This window comes from Rosa chinensis, chromosome 4, assembly GCF_002994745.2.
Source record: "Rosa chinensis cultivar Old Blush chromosome 4, RchiOBHm-V2, whole genome shotgun sequence".
In the NCBI taxonomy this organism is placed as follows: domain Eukaryota; kingdom Viridiplantae; phylum Streptophyta; class Magnoliopsida; order Rosales; family Rosaceae; genus Rosa; species Rosa chinensis.
Window position 1 is genome coordinate 50,153,081 of NC_037091.1, and position 17,499 is coordinate 50,170,579.

At 39.1% G+C, this 17,499-nt stretch overlaps 2 protein-coding genes across 3 annotated transcripts; both read right to left on the minus strand.

Annotated features, from left to right (window-relative positions):
* Window positions 1–293: 293 nt before the first annotated feature.
* On the minus strand, window positions 294–2,312 carry LOC112200368 (zinc finger CCHC domain-containing protein 10). The gene is made up of 2 exons (XM_024341394.2): window positions 2,180–2,312; window positions 294–1,449 (listed from the first exon to the last, which is right to left on the minus strand). The coding sequence occupies exon 2, from the start codon at window positions 1,352–1,354 to the stop codon at window positions 566–568; it is 789 nt and encodes a 262-aa protein (XP_024197162.1). The 5' UTR covers window positions 1,355–1,449; window positions 2,180–2,312; the 3' UTR covers window positions 294–565.
* Window positions 2,313–12,848: 10,536 nt separating this feature from the next.
* LOC112201150 (pentatricopeptide repeat-containing protein At5g18475) lies at window positions 12,849–16,148 on the minus strand. 2 transcript variants are annotated; one of them, XM_024342165.2, is made up of 2 exons: window positions 15,776–16,148; window positions 12,849–14,917 (listed from the first exon to the last, which is right to left on the minus strand). In XM_024342165.2, exon 2 carries the CDS (start codon window positions 14,890–14,892, stop codon window positions 13,339–13,341), a length of 1,554 nt encoding a protein of 517 aa, XP_024197933.1. In that variant the 5' UTR covers window positions 14,893–14,917; window positions 15,776–16,148; the 3' UTR covers window positions 12,849–13,338. The 2 variants fall into 2 exon arrangements, with proteins under 2 accessions (XP_024197933.1, XP_024197932.1); XM_024342164.2 differs by having other exon boundaries at window positions 12,849–14,924; window positions 15,776–16,146.
* Window positions 16,149–17,499: the final 1,351 nt, after the last annotated feature.

The window sequence follows — 17,499 nt, forward strand, 5'->3', positions numbered from 1 at the left end:
AAGTGATACATAATCATTGCCATGTCATTTGGTATTGATATTTGGTATAATTTTTTGGTGTCTCCAGCATTTTCGTTATAATTTTAAACATTCGCTTTTTCTTTTTCACATCGCTGACATAAGACAGACCTATTCAGAAAACCAACAGTCAATACAGCGTTTATCTGTCGAAGCTTAATCGCCATATCGGTCATAGCCTCACAGGGCGATGCCACTATACCAGATGATTCAACTCACAATAACAAAGTTACTATAATATGCATAATTTTCAAACGCTACCACTGCTCTGCAAATTGAAAAACAATGGAAATTTACCAAGAAAAGCTCAATTCATAAAACCAACGAAGTATTACAGAACAACTTCAAATAAAGCAACACAGTCAAAAAGAGATAAATGCCAAGGAAACATCCACAAGGATGTATAACATACCTAATCATTCATCTCAGAAACCCCATAATTGAACTAGTTTCATGGAATAGCTTGTTAACATTCATCGACTGATTGGTAATACACGACACACTTGAACCATCCACCAACATTTTCCTTCTGCTCAAGTACCTTAGTTTAACGCTTTCTGCTGTGCCTCTTGCTCTTCTTCCGGCTTCTCCTTTCATCAGAATCAGATTCAGAAGCTGATTCTGAATCAGAAGATTCAGATGATGAGGAGTATCTTTTACGTCTTGTCTTTTGCTTCTTCTTCTTCCTCCGGCGCCTTCTCTCCTCCTCGGAATCAGATGATGAACTGTAGTCCGAACTACTCCCTTCAGAAGAATAATCAGAACCTGTAACTGATGATTCCCCACTATCAGTCTCAAAAACTGAAGCTTCACTATCACTGTCAGAATCAGAACCTCGCCTATGTTTCCTCTTGCTTTTCTTCGACAGCTTTTCACTCTTCTCTTCCTTTTTAGTATCTGGATCTGGACCATCCAGATCGTAGGATAGTGACACCTTCATCTTCAGTTTAGGATTTTTGAGTTGCTGAGTCCTAGAGGGCCTTGAGATGTATACACGTTCATTCTTACATTCATATGTCCAATGCCCAGGCTGGAAACACTTCTGGCATTGTGAAGCTGCACTACCAACAGTAGATACATTAGCCTTCAGGTCTTTCCTTTCACCCAGTCTCACTGCCTTTTCAGTACTCATCAAATACATCTGTCTCTTGGCTTCCCTTTTCTCCTGCCATCTGCTGGGTCCTTCTTCCTTCTGACCATAAGCATTAACATTTCGGGCAGCAGCAGCAGCAGCCCTTTCAGCCTGAGCTCGACTAAGACCTTTGGCAGCACTCAAGGCCTGAGCCTTGATCCTTTCTGCTGCAGCCTGAGCCTTCTCTTCTTTCTTACTCGACATGTTCAAATCAGAATAAGCAGAACTGCCTTCCCCTCAAAGACCAATCCCAAGTTCTGAGAACTACCCCAATCACAGTCCCAAAATGCTGCAACACCCTGTATTTAACCAGTAATTAGGTCATCCACATTCATCTAGTATCACCATGTGTGCGCAACAAGATCAAGAAACCAAAATAAACAAGCAACCAAAAGACAGTGAATATCAAGAACGAATTGGGAGAAAAGAGGCAAAAGAGTAGAAAATTTCAAATCGACTAGGTTGAAGTTACGTGGTGCTGCCACAAGAAGATTCAAACTGCTAAATCAATCCACATAAACCAAGATCATGTTGTAAACTCTACTAAAGAACTAAAACTAGTTAAATGATTCGTAAACCTAGACGAAAGCAATACAATTCTCTACAAGAATCATGCTACCATACAGATTCAGGGTAAGAAGAAAGAAAAAAATTGCATTGGATCATAATATTTTTAAACTATAAATTAACAAAAAAAATTTAACACTATCAAAAAATTTTCTTGGACAGTTGTTTCACCTCAATTGTTCCTTGTGCAGCATTAATTTCAATTTGACTAAAATTCAGCTAATGAAAAATATGCAATCGAAAGGCTCAAACTAGTTGAGCCGAGTACAGGAATATTGTTTCAGGAAAAAGACCTAAAATTTCAATTCAAATATAATCGAGAACCCTAAAAGCATTAAAATTAAAATCATAAGACCTTCTTCATCCGCCGATTTACCCAGAAATTGTTGCGCGGAAAAGAGGAATTAGGGAAATTAGAGGTAAGGAATTTACAACAAGAAATATGAGGGAGAAAGAAGATACCTTGGTTGGGTTCGTGTGCGGGAGCTTGAAGAAGAAGAAGAACAAGAAGTGCTCTGTAGATTTGGGATTTTAGGGAAGAAAGGGTTTGCTTTTCCCTTATTTACTACGATTTAGAGAAAGGCGGCTCTTTAATAAGAAACGCAGTCGTTTCGGCCCTTTTTTCATAGTTTTACGGTGTAACCAATTTTTTCATGATTGAAAAATAATTGAAATTGAAAACATGCAAAAATTAATATTTGACGAGTACGTGAGATTGATGTAAAGTTCAGGTATGGTGGAAAAGTAAAATTATTTTAATAATCACTCTATCTTAGTTTTCTCTCTCACCTAAACTCTGAGGCCTTCCGGTTGCAAATTTCTTCTCGTCCGGCGGCGCCCGAACGTCGGGCCTGGCCTCCCGTTGTCATGGGGCTTGCTGCCGGACGGGAACACTACTGCCCATGGGACACTGTCAGGGATTCTCTCTGGTGTTTTGTCAGTTTGGTTTGGCTGGGATGGTGGAGACAGTGGTGGTCGTGCCGTCCGGGCCGGTATTCATTCCCGCTGATGGTTTTCTTGGATCGCTGGCGTCATGGAACTCGATTTGCAAGGCTGGAATCGGGGATGTTTGTTGAGCCGAGGAGTCGGGGAACCCAGATCGGGGATGTTTTTGTTCAGTTTGATGCAGGTCGGCGGCGTGGCTCTGAGAGATTGGACTGTTGGCATGGTAGTGTGGATCTTGACCACGTGGGTCGGTAGAATGGATCGAATGGAACTCTGCCGGAAGGGGCCGTATGACTGGGTGCTGGAGTAGACGACAGACTAGGCCCGAATCAGGCTGCTGGGCCGGGAGATCTCCTTGGTATGCCCTATTGGGCTTTAATTGTTGGGCTAAGGTTTCTACCTTAGTCCATCAGCTTCTATTTGGGCTAGGGTTTTGGCTCTTGGCCCAAATCTATGTTTTTAGCTTTTGTCTAATTAAAATGAATTTCCTTGTATTAGGAACCAAACGAGTATAGTTTTGGTTTGTCTATTTGCTATGTTTTTTTCATAGATTATAGGCTCGCTTTTATAGTGACCGATAAGTTCAAATATAGTTGGTCTATCCTATGTAGTACTGTGGCTCCTCCACGAAGCCTTGTTCTGGCCATTTTTATGTATCAGCAGGTGAGTATGTAATGGCCTTCTTGGCATGCGCTATTATCAATGAAATTACCATTATTCAAAAAAAATGTAAAGTTTAGTATTTAAATAAATAAATAAAAACTATAAATAAAATTAACTAAGGGGTTTATTATGTGCCCAGTACTATTTACCACGTGGAAAATTCAATTTTTACATAATTTATAGGCTGTTTTAGGAAATCAGAAATTGAGAGATAATCGCTGTGTATTCTTATTGATAATAGGGGCCTCTTTATATAGAGGATTACAATGCATAGAATCTCAATCATACAAGGAAAGTAATTCTACATTAATTAGGATTCTAGATCCTTCTAATTAAATCCTATTACCACTAGGTCAAGTAACCTAGAGTTTGGGCTAAACACAAATTAGGTTTTCCTTGAACACTCCCCCTTGTGTTGCCCAAACGCGGTGCTTCTCCCTTTGCCTCGTTAAAAACCTTGCCGAGTAACAAAAACCCAGTGGGACAAAAATAATCTCGGTCGAAGGGGAAAAAGAGCACAACACACCCTTCACATTTCGAGGTGAACATGTAGACATCTCCCCCTGATGTCTGCGTCTCCCCCTGATAACTACGATCATGGGAGTTCAGATAATTTCCGCAAGCCAATTCTTGCCACATGTTTCTCGAACGTGGATTTGGGCAATGACTTAGTAAACAAGTTTGCCTCACTGTCCTCAGATTGAATCTAGTTCACTTTGATCTCGAGGAGAGTCTGTTGTTGCTGATTGTGCTTGGTGTAATCGCTTTTGATGTAGCATTGCCTCATTTGTTCAAAACAAGCAGCATTATCCTAAATGCTCGTAGGCTCATCTGTGGTAGACTTCAAACCACAATTGTTCGAACATGCGTAATTATGAATCCAATCCATATTCATTCACGAACCACTTCATGAAGAGCAATGATCTCTGCCTTATTCGAAGATATAGCGACTAGGGTCTATTCTGTAGACCTCCAAGATGTCACGGTCTTTTCCCATGGTGAACACTTAACCGGATTAGGAATGACCTTTGTGTGGGTCAGAAAGATACCCAACATCAGCAAAACCTTCCAAAACACATGTCGTTTTGGGATGGGGATAGTGGACGCAAGCCAGGGTTGGCGGCGTACCTGGTGTGTGATGGGTCCGAATCCATCATCTCTTCGTAGGGATAGAACAAGCCCATATCACTCATACATCTCAAGTATCGAAAGATATCTTTTACACCAATCCAATGGCGTCGCGTTGGCGCAGAGCTATATCTAGCTAACAAGTTCACAACATATGAGATGTCCGGTCTTGTGCATTGGGATAAGTACAATAATGCGCCTATTGTACTAAGTAAGGCACTTCTGCCTCTAACACATCTTCGTCATCATCCTTTCGACGAAGAGGATCCTTTTCAGGATCAAGACTACGGACGATCATGGGTGTGCTTGAAGGCTTGACCTTGTCAAAATGCCTAAGCATCTATCGACACGATGCTCAAGTTCCAAACCGAGACATAATCGTGTTTTCCCAAAATCCTTCATCTCAAACTCGGATTTCAAGTGTTCAGCGGTTTCCCTTAACTCTTTAAGGGCTTCTAATGAAGATCATGTCCAACATGAACCGCAATAGAATCCGAAACTTGTCATAGAAACGCGTGGGCATATCCCTTCTCAATCAAGTAGTCACTTTAGTGAGCGTTTCAACCTTATTGTAAACGCGCTCCATGGTCTAGAGCCACTTGACTTGGGTAAATGAAGTTCGCCATGAACCTTCATGTATATTCCGTATCTAGATCCCTATAGAGATATGTAGTGACCATATTTATAAGCTGCATGTTCAGTTATTCAGAAACTACCAAACTGACAGGGTAGTGGAGTGCAATGACATCCATTACGAGAGAATATGTCTCATCGTAGTCGATTCCAGGGCGTTTTGTGAGAAGCCTTGCGCCATAAGGTGAGATTGCCATCTCTTTTTCTCATCACGCTTTCTAACAAAGACCCATTAGTCAACAGGTTTTATGTTAGGAGGTGTTGGCATCTCTAGCTCGAAAACCTTCTTCTTCGTTAGAGAATCCATCTTAACCTGGATCGCATCTTTCCATTTAGGCCAAAAACTCTCTACGTTGGTATTCATTCATCAACGGAGCGTGGTTCGATATCATCTGACTCAACAAACTCATGCGCAACAAAATACGCAACTACATCACCAATTATGATGGAGTTTCTATCCCACATCTCATGTACACTAGTGTAATTTTCATAGAGCTCTATATTCTCAGGAATAGGTTCTGACGTTGAGGCGTCCCCCAACGATAACCATAACCTGGAAGATACTCTTGAGACGGATTTTGAGTGTCGATGATCAAAGGATTGGAATGTGCCAAAGTATCCTTCGAACCCACGGACCTCCCAAGCATCCTAACTGGGGCCATGGCCTGTAACGCCAGAGTGCCACTCTCTTTGGCGTTGGCGCCATGCCTACCTCCGTGTAGGGTGGTGCTACGTCCTCTGGTAGGGACGTCCTTCCTTGCAGGCATGTTTGCAGCATATTTGTGTGATCTCGTCACTTTAATAGGGATCGAGATGAGACATAGTGGGGACAGGCCATGACAATTTCTATCGTTCCTGTTGAACATTCGTGTTCTTATCTCCCCCGAACGACGGGAAGACTGTCTCATCAAAGTGACATCCGCAAATCTAGCGGTAAAGAGATCGCCTAGCAAGGGCATTAAGTGGCGGACGATGGTTGGAGTCTCAAATCCAAAGTAGTTGCCCATTCGTCTGTAAGGACCTATCATAGCGCGCTGTGGCGGCGCAATGGGCACATAAATAGCTCACTCAAATGTGCGTAAGTACAAAATACGTGTACCCAGTCACTAGCTGTAACGCATAGGTACATTGAGTGGCGGTAGGTCGTAGACGAATTTGCATAGCTGCATGCGATATTGCATCACCCCAAGCGGATGTAAGAAGATTGGTGCGCATTACCAATGTTCGGACTACCATCGTAGTCGTTTCCGCGAGACCAATTGGGTGTGTAAATGGGAATGTGATGTCCAACATCAAGCCCATTGCAATATCCATCGAAAGTCTTTCGATGTAAACTCTCTAGCATAGTCAAATCCAATTGACTGAATAGGATGATCTGGGGAGTGAGCCCATTGTCATATGATATGAGCTAGGAGTGTAGCGTAAGCAGCATTTATAGATGGACAATGGCACAACACGTGACCAGCGTGTTTGCGTGTCAACCAATATCATGAAATATTTAAGCGTCCGCAAGTTGGTTGAATCAATCCACAAAATCCCTACGGATTATTTGTAAGAACAGAATGAGTATTGTCATATCCTTTGCAGAGGACGGTCTCAGTCCTAATTTCCCTAAGGAACGGGCTTTGTAAAGATGTCCGTGTGAAGTCTTTGTAGGCGGATCATCATATCATGACTAGGATGATCGATCCTGTCGTGACAAAGCCAATATGTGTCTAAATCCGAGAGATCTTCTCTCATAACTTTTATTGGATTAATAGCTAGAATAGTGACATAGAGTCCACTAGAGAGACACATAAACTTCTCTAAGATGCGTCTTTGTTCGCAATCATTAGAGGCAATGCAAAGGAACACATTTTCGTTCTCTACATGCATTGTCGCATGGAATTCGTTGGCTATTCATAGGGTACGATTTGCCCTAAGAGCGTAGACATGTGACAACTGTAATCAAGGTGCCATTTGGCAAGTGGAACTTGGGCTATTCCATGTCCTTGAATTAATATTGATGGCCTAGCCATCGTAGTCACAAAGTCATATGCTCAGAATCAAAATGGAGTCATAATGGAAAGAACTCGAAATTTTATTCATAAGCCAACGAAGTACATCATCGTTTCTATGATCAAAGAAAATCTAATCTAATAAAGGTAATATGGCAATCGCCTACATCTCTTGAAAAATAAAGACTTTAACAGAATTGGCGATCTATTGATTCCAGCCAGATTTGTAGTCTGCAACCCTTCACTCTAGATCATTTTCTTGATCTTCTTGTTCCACATAGTGAGCTTCTCTTGCTTCACAATATGCTTTGTAGGCGGTGACAAGTTCTTCACGAGCTCTACAAATGTGTGCCCAATGCTCAGACACTCCACATCGAGAACATACATCTCTTTGCTCGAACTCCATTGATTGAGGCGCTTTGAAAGCGTCATTTAGATGGCTCTTAGTGTTGGTGGCGCCACCAACATGGCCAGAGGCGTTGCCTCCCTCTCTCTTTCCACGTTTACCTCTTCGGTTCCGTGTTCGCCTATTTTGGCGGTTACCTTCCCAAGTAGAGCGATTATATGGATCAGAATGTCCATAAGTATACCTAAGATTAGGGTTTCACTCTTGGCGCCCTCTCTTAGAGGTGCGACTATAATTGGATTCCGGAATATGCTCTGTTTCCACAGATCTCAAATTATAGTTCTTCACAAGGATATTGTCATGCTTTTCAGCGACATTCATAGTTCCAATGAGCTCATGAAACCTTGTGATCCGTCTTGCATATACATAGATTCGATAGTTCTTAGCAACCATCAATGCAGAGACGGGGAAGGTAGAGAGAGTCTTCTCAATCAACATCACATCTGTGATCTCTTTACCACAGAATTCCATTAAGGATTTAATGCGAAGTGCTTCCGAGTTATAGTCAAGAACTGACTTGAAATCACAGAAGCGGAGGCTATGCCATCTCACTTCTAGGTCAGGAAGCAAGGAGTCACGGACGTTGCCAAATCTTTCTTCGAGTGAGACCCACAGCCTTCTGGGGTCTTCTTCATTCATATACTCGTACTGGAGCGAATCATCCATATGACGAGTCATTAGGATGATGGCTTTCGCCTTATTTGCCTCTAAGGCTGCTCTATTTGCTTCCAAAGCTTGAGCTTGCTCAACAGTTATCACGTCCTGGCTAGGCTCGAGAATCATATCCAAGATTCCTACAGCCTTGAGATGCTGGCGGATAACACGAACCCACCTGTGATATCCAGAGCCAGTTGTTCCCAATGGAGCAAAGTCCAATTTGTTCAGGTTACTCATCCTGAAAGAGAACAAGAAATTAGGGTTAGTTTCGGAGCGAAAAGGGCTACCACGAAAAACTTATTAAATTTCTGAGCGTAGTCGCTTCCAAGAAATTAGGGATTTTTCCGAGCGTAGTCGCTTCCAGGAAAATCCGATTCCAAGAGGGGTTTTGGATTAGATCGAAACAATGATGTAAGTGGTCGATCATAAATTCTCTACAAACTCTAAGTTTGGAGATCTCAACAAGCTCTAAGCTTGGAGTGAGCACGAACCCCCACAGTTCGGCTTAATTTGGTCTCCCCTATAATGAGGAAAGGGGGGTAGAAGAAGGGAGGTTGCAAGTCCCCGAGAAAAAGAAGAGAAATTGAAATAAAAACTCAAAAACAAGAACTTTTAGTAAACCATACCTCTTAGGATTGTGGATCGCATTCGATCCTCATTGTAGGATTGCAAACAAGCTTCAGTTCTAGGCGAATCAAACTTGTTGAAATTCGGAGCAGATTTGCTTCTAAACAGCTCCCACTCCGATTGATGTACAAGTTACAAAATGTCTCCAATAATGCTGAAATTTGGAAGTCAGAAAGACGAGACCTAGGCGAACAACTTTTATGAAGGAAGAATTTTGATCTGAAAATCCGAAAAAGAAGTTTCGGGGCTTGCAAACTGACTGATATGCACAGGAACGAGCATGCTGAACAGCTCCCACCTTGAATACTGTACAGGTCTCAAAACTTCTCCAATAGGGCTGAAATTTTGAGGTCAGATAGAGGAGATATAGATGAACAACTTTGATGAAGAAAGTATTTTGATCAGAGGTCCCAAACAAGAATTTTCGGGGCGTGCAAGTAGGCTGATCTGCACAAGAACGAGCGAGCTGCTATGCTGCAGGAGCAGCAGGAGTGCCGCAATGCTGCATGGGCAGTAGGTGGCACACGGGTGCGCAAGGGCTGCAGGGGCAGCTTACAGCATGGCTAGCAAGGGCTAAGAGCTTGCGGCTGTTTTGGTGAGAAGAGTTTTGGTTTTTAGGGCTAGGGTTAGGGCTCGTGCTGATAACGTGTTTTAGGAAATCAGAAATTGAGAGATAATCGCTGTGTATTCTCATTGATAATAGGGGCCTCTTTATATAGAGGATTACAATGCATAGAATCTCAATCATACAAGGAAAGTAATTCTACATTGATTAGGATTCTAGATCCTTCTAATTAAATCCTATTACCACTAGGTCAAGTAACCTAGAGTTTGGGCTAAACACAAATTAGGTTTTCCTTGAACATAGGCTTATTTTTGAATAACTGAGCACTAATTGTTTGTTAATGAGATATTTCCATATCTGTCTTTCTATGATGAAAGAAAGGTATGTAACGTGCGGTTTTGACTTAAGCTTAATGAGAAAATCGTTGCTATAAGCCATACATAAAGAAGTTAATAATTTGATCAAAAGTTATGAAGCTAGGTGGTCTTTCTGTCATTGTTAGGAATTGCTAAACATATATATATTGGCGTCTTTATGCCAAAACCCCAGTGAAATAGGGAGTTTTGGCTTGTTTGGCCATAAGATTTTGAAGTTTGCTTAGATATATATGATTCAATGGCCAAATTTCTGCCAAATAAGTCTTTGATTAATAACTCTCATACTACGGAAAACCTCCCATGGATTGATGACTCTTTAATACAATAATACGGTAGCAATATATTTGTTTTCCTTTTTTTCAAGGATATTTCTTTTAATTTTGTTTGGTTTGAGAACTTGAGTCCCGAAAAAACTATATATATTCTTATAGTAAGACACAAGAATGCTTCTATTCATACATCTAAATTTGGTATTTAGACCTTCCTCTCTAAATTTTATCCTAAATGACCGGTTTTAACCTCTATTCTTTTTTTGCTCTATACACCTAGCCTTTTTCACCCAACAAGTTACCGTTACCTCCAACCTCCACATCAGAGAGAGACTCGTTTTGCTGCAAATCATGTATGTAGTTGAATCGAACCCACCATCAGCCTCATTTCCTCTTGAAGCCTGTGTGAATTGTCTTTTCACTTTGTCTATCTGCAATCTCTTTCAGAGAGAGATTACTTATGAATGCATTGAACAATATAATCTCTTTGCTAAGTAAAGAGAGAATCACATAACTAAACTCTCTGGCCCATAATCCCCCTCACATTACTTAGTGTTATAACCATCAAGAATTTCTACACTAAATCTACAATTCTCCATTAGTAAAGATGAAATTAAATTTCTTTTAATAAGAAGAATAGTTATGCATTCAATGCATTCATAAGATTTAGAATCAAAAAATCCATTCACTTGTTCTGTTGTTAACCAACAATATTCAAAACAACCCAACGATGAATCATGGGAAGTGTACATACCCCCTTATAAACGTACACCCACGTACTCCCTAACTAGTCCGTCGTAAATTTCCCTCAATTTACAAATTTGCAGATATTACCTGGTTGGTAGAGAATGTGAGTCTGAGTTTGGTACTGTTGCAACAAACATTCCATATCAGTAATGTGATGAGGATTTCATTTCAGATACGTAAAACTGTACTTGATGTTGGAGTTAATGGCTTAATGCTGGATTTATTTAGAAAGGTGAAGAGGTGAGAAATATGTATTGGGTTTTGAAACCACGCGACTGCTAAAGTTACTGAAAAATTGGAAAGTAAAATTTGAATTGTAAATACCAAATGATTCATAGCTGGATATGCTTGCAAAAGAACTTAGCAGGTAAAGTAAATGGCTTACAAAAATGATTGTCTGGGCTGTTCTTCTGTGTACGTATGAGTCCTTTATAAGTGATATGGTGAGTTCATTTATAAATTTTCCAATTTGATGACTGTTATTTGAAAGAACTAGATATTTGTTTTTGATCCAAAACACTGGAATGCAAATTTATTTGTTGCTTTTTCACAATTTATATTTATATATGAGTTTCTTGTTAACAATGTTTTCTCTACACTTCTGGTGTTTTTTTTCTAGATGATACTAATTTAATGGAGGCTTTATGGGTTTTCTAATGCCTTCTCTACTGTATTATTTTGTTTTTCTTTTTCTCCTCTGTTTTATCTTTTTCTTCTGTGGCTTTGGATAGAGCGTTTAGGACTGAAGAACAGTTTTTCACATCATTGCAGTAGGAACTTGGATCCTTGTTGGTTTCCCTAAAAGATAATATGTTGGGAGGAATGGGGAATATAGGCTGCCTTCTGTACCTGGAATATAGGCTGCTGATCCAATGAAACATCAGTATGCAATAGTCCTATGAGATTTGATTACTTGTGACAATCAAGGTCATCTTACTAGTATTGTGATATGACGGGAAGACCTATATAGTGCAAATAGCTGACTTTATAGTCTGAAGGAGAGGTTTAAAATTACGTTTGGGGTGGATATATAATTATGCTCGAGTTTAAGTACTTGTTATGCTACCATAGAGAATATGTAATGGCAGAAGAAAACTACTGAGGCTTGATGAAGTGACATTAAACTTACTTGAGCTGAGTGAAGCCTTCAGCATATTCAGCTTCCATATTTTCTTAATGTACCAATGCACTATGTTATTTCTCCTTTATGACTCCCAAATTGAACTCACGGACCAGTACTCACTTAGATTCCATGTATGTATTATCTTTAATCAGAGTGTCTTCACAGTCTTGGTGGTTCCACAAGTCAGTCATTGCCTTCACAGAAAACTTATGCTGCATCACCAATTTGTAGTTCCAAAGACGATAGAATGTTTAGTTACTTTAGTTGTTTTTCAACGTTTCTGTTAAGTAATAGTAATTCTTGTGGAACAATGAACAGCGAGATGTGAAAAAGTGACCCAACTAAGAGAAGATGGGCAAATGATTAAAATCTAATGTGGGCAAATGATTTGAATCTAACCAATGTATTTTGATTTTATCACAGTTTTGAGTGACCCAGCTAAGAGAAGAGAATATCACAAGCAAGGGATGCTTTACGTCTATGACTATAACATAAATGTAAGATATTCATCTCCTTTTCTGCCATCAGATACTATTCTGTTTCTGCTTCAAATTCCTACTTTCGCTTTCTTTCCTTTTTTTAACTTTTGGTTTGTGTTCTGCAGGAGTATCTTAACCGCTACAAGGGGTCTTATATTGACATGCAATGGCCTTTGGGATAAGGCATTCAATTTGGTTATCAACAATATGCACAAACTTTTCAATTCTGGTACTATCATCATATCCTCCTGTATAAAATAGAGACCAAGGATATCACCATCACTTTTCAATGGCTCATGCCTCCCCTCATGTTAACTGTCTTGTAGAGTAGTGTTTGTATAATCTTCTTAATGCTTATCCATTATGAAATATTCAATGGCCATGCTTGGCATGAGGCACCTGCTTGCACATGGTAGATCGTTGATGTTATGCATAGTTGACGGCTATCATTTATGGTATTGATTTTTGATATAAATGGAGGGTTTTAGTTCTGTTAAGACACCTTCCGATGATGGTCAAAAACTTGTTGCTTTCTAGTATAAAAGAACATTACAAAGCACATGGTTAATGGTAAAGAGTGCATTTTCCATTTCTACACAAATTTCTTGCCAACAACATCAAGCTTAGCTTAACCTCCAAAACTGGCCTAAAATGAGCTTTCCTCCTGTAATGTCAGACGAATTAGGTCAAGATAGCATGAGAGACGATCAGATGGGGTTTCATGAATATCGTGTTTCTGTCTATAATTCTCTAGCATGTTAATATCCCTCCAATTCCACTCATGTGCCAGGGACCGAATTTCTGTGCCTTCATATCATAATGTATGACCCTTTCCCCTCTCACCAGAATGGAGTAAATCAAGGTCGCAAAGCCAATCAGCCGATCAGAACCGATCAGAACGCATTTTCATCCCATAGTTTTTCTCTTGAAGAATCTGTAATTTCATCTGTGAGTTTTGCAAGCCAACCATTGAAGTTTCTGTTGCATCTTAAATCCATATTGGGGTTAATCAAACTCTTCATTAACTAAATCATCGAGCAGTTCAAATGCAGGCAGCAGCTTTCTTTCTCTGCAAATTGATTCAACAAAAAGAGCCCAGGAATCAGGCAGTGGTTTGAAACCCAACTCCACCAATCCAAATAAAGCCATAGTTGCATCATCTGCCATTCCAGCCTCACAAAGGCTAACTAGCAACTCGTTTGAAGTTGCATAATGTGGTACAAACCCCCTACCCATCATCAATCTCAACAACTCTTTAGCTTTGTTTAGTTCGCCTTTCTGACACAAGGAATTCAACACAATCCTGTAGCTTCCCTTATTCAGATAGATACCCTCATAAGGAAGTTTGTCCAGCATCTCAAGCGCATCCTCAATTCTGCCTTCTCTACATAGTCCTCCAAGTATCACATTGAAAGTCACAGTATCAGCTTTGCACCGTCTTTCTTTCATCTCTTTGAGCAACTCTATTGCTTCATCAACTCTCCCAGTCCTACAGTAGCAATCAATTAAAGTAGTGTAGACAACTGTATCTGGTTTGATACCAAAGCTCTTCATTTCATCCAAAAGCTCCTTGGTCTCCTCCAATCTTTCCTCCTTACAGAATCCATTCATCAGAGCTGAGTAATTGAATACATTTGGGTTGCATCCTTTGCTCTTCATAAAATCCAATATCTTCCTTGCCCTATTAACTTTCCCACCACGGCAAAAACCATTAATCAAAATGTTGTACGTTAGCACATCAGGCAATATCTGATCCTTTGAGATCATTTCCTCAAACAGGTCCATTGCTTCTGTCAGTCTTCCACTTTGACATAAACCATCAATTAGAGTCGAGTAAGTAATCAAATTAGGATAGGAAAGCTTAGACTTTTTCATTTCCTTCACAACCTCGAAGGCAGATTCAAGATCCCCATTTGTGCAATGGTGCTTAACCAAGATGTTGACAATGCATGCATTCAGCTTCAAGTTAAGACTCTTCTTCAAATGCATGAGAAACTGTTGGGCCAAATCAACCTGATTCGCTTCAATCAGTAGATTTAAACAAGTACTAATGCATTTGAGAGATGGCTTTTCCCGAACTACTGGCTGGATAGCATAGAACATTTCAAGTACTCTTTCATGCATAGATGATTTTGAAAAATGCTTCATGAGATTAAGGAATATACCCTCATGATATTTGCAGGTATCATACTTCATTTGATAGAGAACTGCATCAACAGCCTTGAACTTCTTGTTCTGAGCAAGCTTATTGAGGATAGTTGCATAGGTGGCATTATTGTGGTTGAAACCCTTTTGCTCTGAAACCATGTTAAATATTTCCAAGGCATGCTGTGGATCTCTCTCACGTTTGATTAAGTTGATGGCAGCATCGTGAGATATATATTTGGTTCTCCTCCTAGCTTCTGTCCTTGTAATTGTGGTTTCGGGAGGGGGATCTGGTTTGTGAGCATTGAATTTTGATAACTGAAGAGGAGAGACCCATGAAACAGACGATGAGATTGTCGAAGGAGAGGAAGCAAACCAACGGCACCAACTAAAATGAACTCTCCTTAGATTCATGAAAACTGCAGCTGTTCTAAGGGCCCTGCAATCTGAAGAGCATGAGGATCTTAAATAGATGATCATGTGAGATTTTAAGAGTCTTACTGTAAAACAGGTGCTTAAAATTCAGGGCAGGAAGTGGTCCAAGTAACAATGACAGATGATAGAGACACAAAAGATGATATATATTGACAAAAGCGATATAAGCATAGAATTCATCTGAAAGGGAGTGTATAGTTGAGTAATTTAATTCTAAAAAAGAAATCGGAACTACACTGTGCAACGCATACACGAGAAATTTATTGAAGAGATGAATAATGGGAAAAGACTTCATCTTGGCTAATCTAATCTAGGATTTCTAGATAGAAACGCAAGTTGATTCAGTCATTTCTCAGAACTGATTGCAAACCTAAATGAATGTTTATAGTCTTATTCTCACGCTAAATACTAAGTTGTTCCATCTGAATCATCCACCAAATTGATAACAATGGGTAATTTTGTGTCATTCATATGAAAAAAATTGAATGCCAAAACAACAAGAGGCAATGACTAGTTATTGTTATCTTTAAACTGACTAGTTTAAAGATTTCATTCATAAAATTTCAGTATTGAATCAATCACAGAAGACAATAATTCAAAAGTAAAACAGAAGATTGAGCAAAACAAAACAAAAATGAGAATTTGCATTAAGCCCCATAAGTAAGATATACTAAAAACATGCCAAAGCATCACATATGAGCAGATGCAATGGCACAACTGAATCACAAGGCCAAGTAAAACAACACATTGGGCATGCAAAAACCAGTCTATCAAATAACACAATTGAAAACAACAATCAGGGTAGCAACTACTTGGTCTGACACCCTGATTTTACATATAAAGACATATTCCTAAAACATACCCAGAAGGAGTTCAGTGGCTGAAGTGGGTCGTCGACGGTCGGAGTGGTCTGCAGTGGCTCGAGGAGGAAGTGGGGTGTTTGAGGAGGAGCGTCCGACAATGGCAATTCAGTATTTTCACCACCACCTTTGGGCCTTAACAGTTTTGTGTATTGACCCAGCCCAAATTTTGGCTTTGTGCCCGCATACCAACGGTCTGTTTATCTCGACAGCTTACTTCTCATTATTTTGGGGTTTTGTTTTTGTCTAGTTTATTACTCAATCAAGTTAGGGTTTGTTTGCGAAGTTATGGTCCTCGTATAATTTTTGGAAACTAATAGTATTATCCTTAGAGCAAGTTCACTCATTGAGGTCACTGGGTCAATATTATTCACTGCTTTTTGCCTTTCATTTCCACCATCTAGATCACTGGGTCAGATATCGTTCACAAAATGTCACTCTAGGTCACTTTCTCGGTCAATTTAATCTTTTGTGAACAGTATCTGACCCAGTGACCTAGATGGTGGAAATGAAAGGCAAAAAGCAGTGAATAGTATTGACCCAGTGACCTCAACGGATGAACTTGCTCTTAGTATTTTCCTCTTGCCATAATAACTAGTCATTATGTTCTGCAACATAATAAAAAATGACAGTGAATATCAAGAACAAATTGGGAGAAAAGAGGCAAAAGAGTAGCAAATCTCAAATTGAGTAGGTTGAAGTTACGTGGTGCTGCCACAAGAAGATTCAAACTGCTATATCAATCCACATAAACCAAGATCATGTTGTAAACTCTAATGTAGAACTAAAACCAGTTAAATGGTTCGAAAAAAAAAAAAAAAAAAGATGAAAGCAATACAATTCTCTACAAGAATCATGCTACCATACAGATTCAGGTAAGAAGAAGAAAAAAATTGCATTGGATCATAATATTTTTTAAACTGTAAATTAACAAAAAAATTTAGCACTATCAAAAAATTTTCTTGGACAGTTGTTTCACCTCAATTGTTCCTTGTGCAGCATAAATTTCAATTTGAACTAAAATTTCTTGAACCATACTAAATTTTATCTTATTAATTAATTATTCTCATTAATTTGAATTTATATTATGGTTCAAAAAAATGTTGAACAATTGAATTTCAATTGATTGATTATAGATCAAGACATTGACCAAATATTGCTACAATATATGTTAATCGGCAAAAACAAAATTGATGAGAATAATTAACCATAAACATCAAGTGATCTATATTGTATATATATGTTGTTGGGAGATTATGAATGAGAACAAACTCGCTAGACAGACTAACAATCATTTATTTGAGTCAATTTCTATTAGAAGATACTGGAGCATTGAAGAGATAACAAGTTATTATTTTGTTTTGTGTTTGGGCTGCATTTGTTTTATTTTATTTTTATTTTTTTTGTTTGTTTATTTTTTATTTATTTTTATTTTGTACATCTTAGGAAATCTATATAAGTCATTCATAATAAAGTATATAGATTTTCATGAATCAATAAAAGTCTGTTGCTAAAATCAATGGTTTTAAGAAATCCATAACAGTTTATCAACTTTTTAAAGAATCTGTGGACTTTTCAAAAAGTCTGTCATTTAAAAAAAGTCTGCACAAATCCAAATACAATACACCCCTCTTAGAGTTAGGCGGCTCTTTAATATGAAACGCAGTCGTTTCATCCCTTTTATAATTTTATGATGTAACCAATTTTTTTCATGATTGAAAAATAA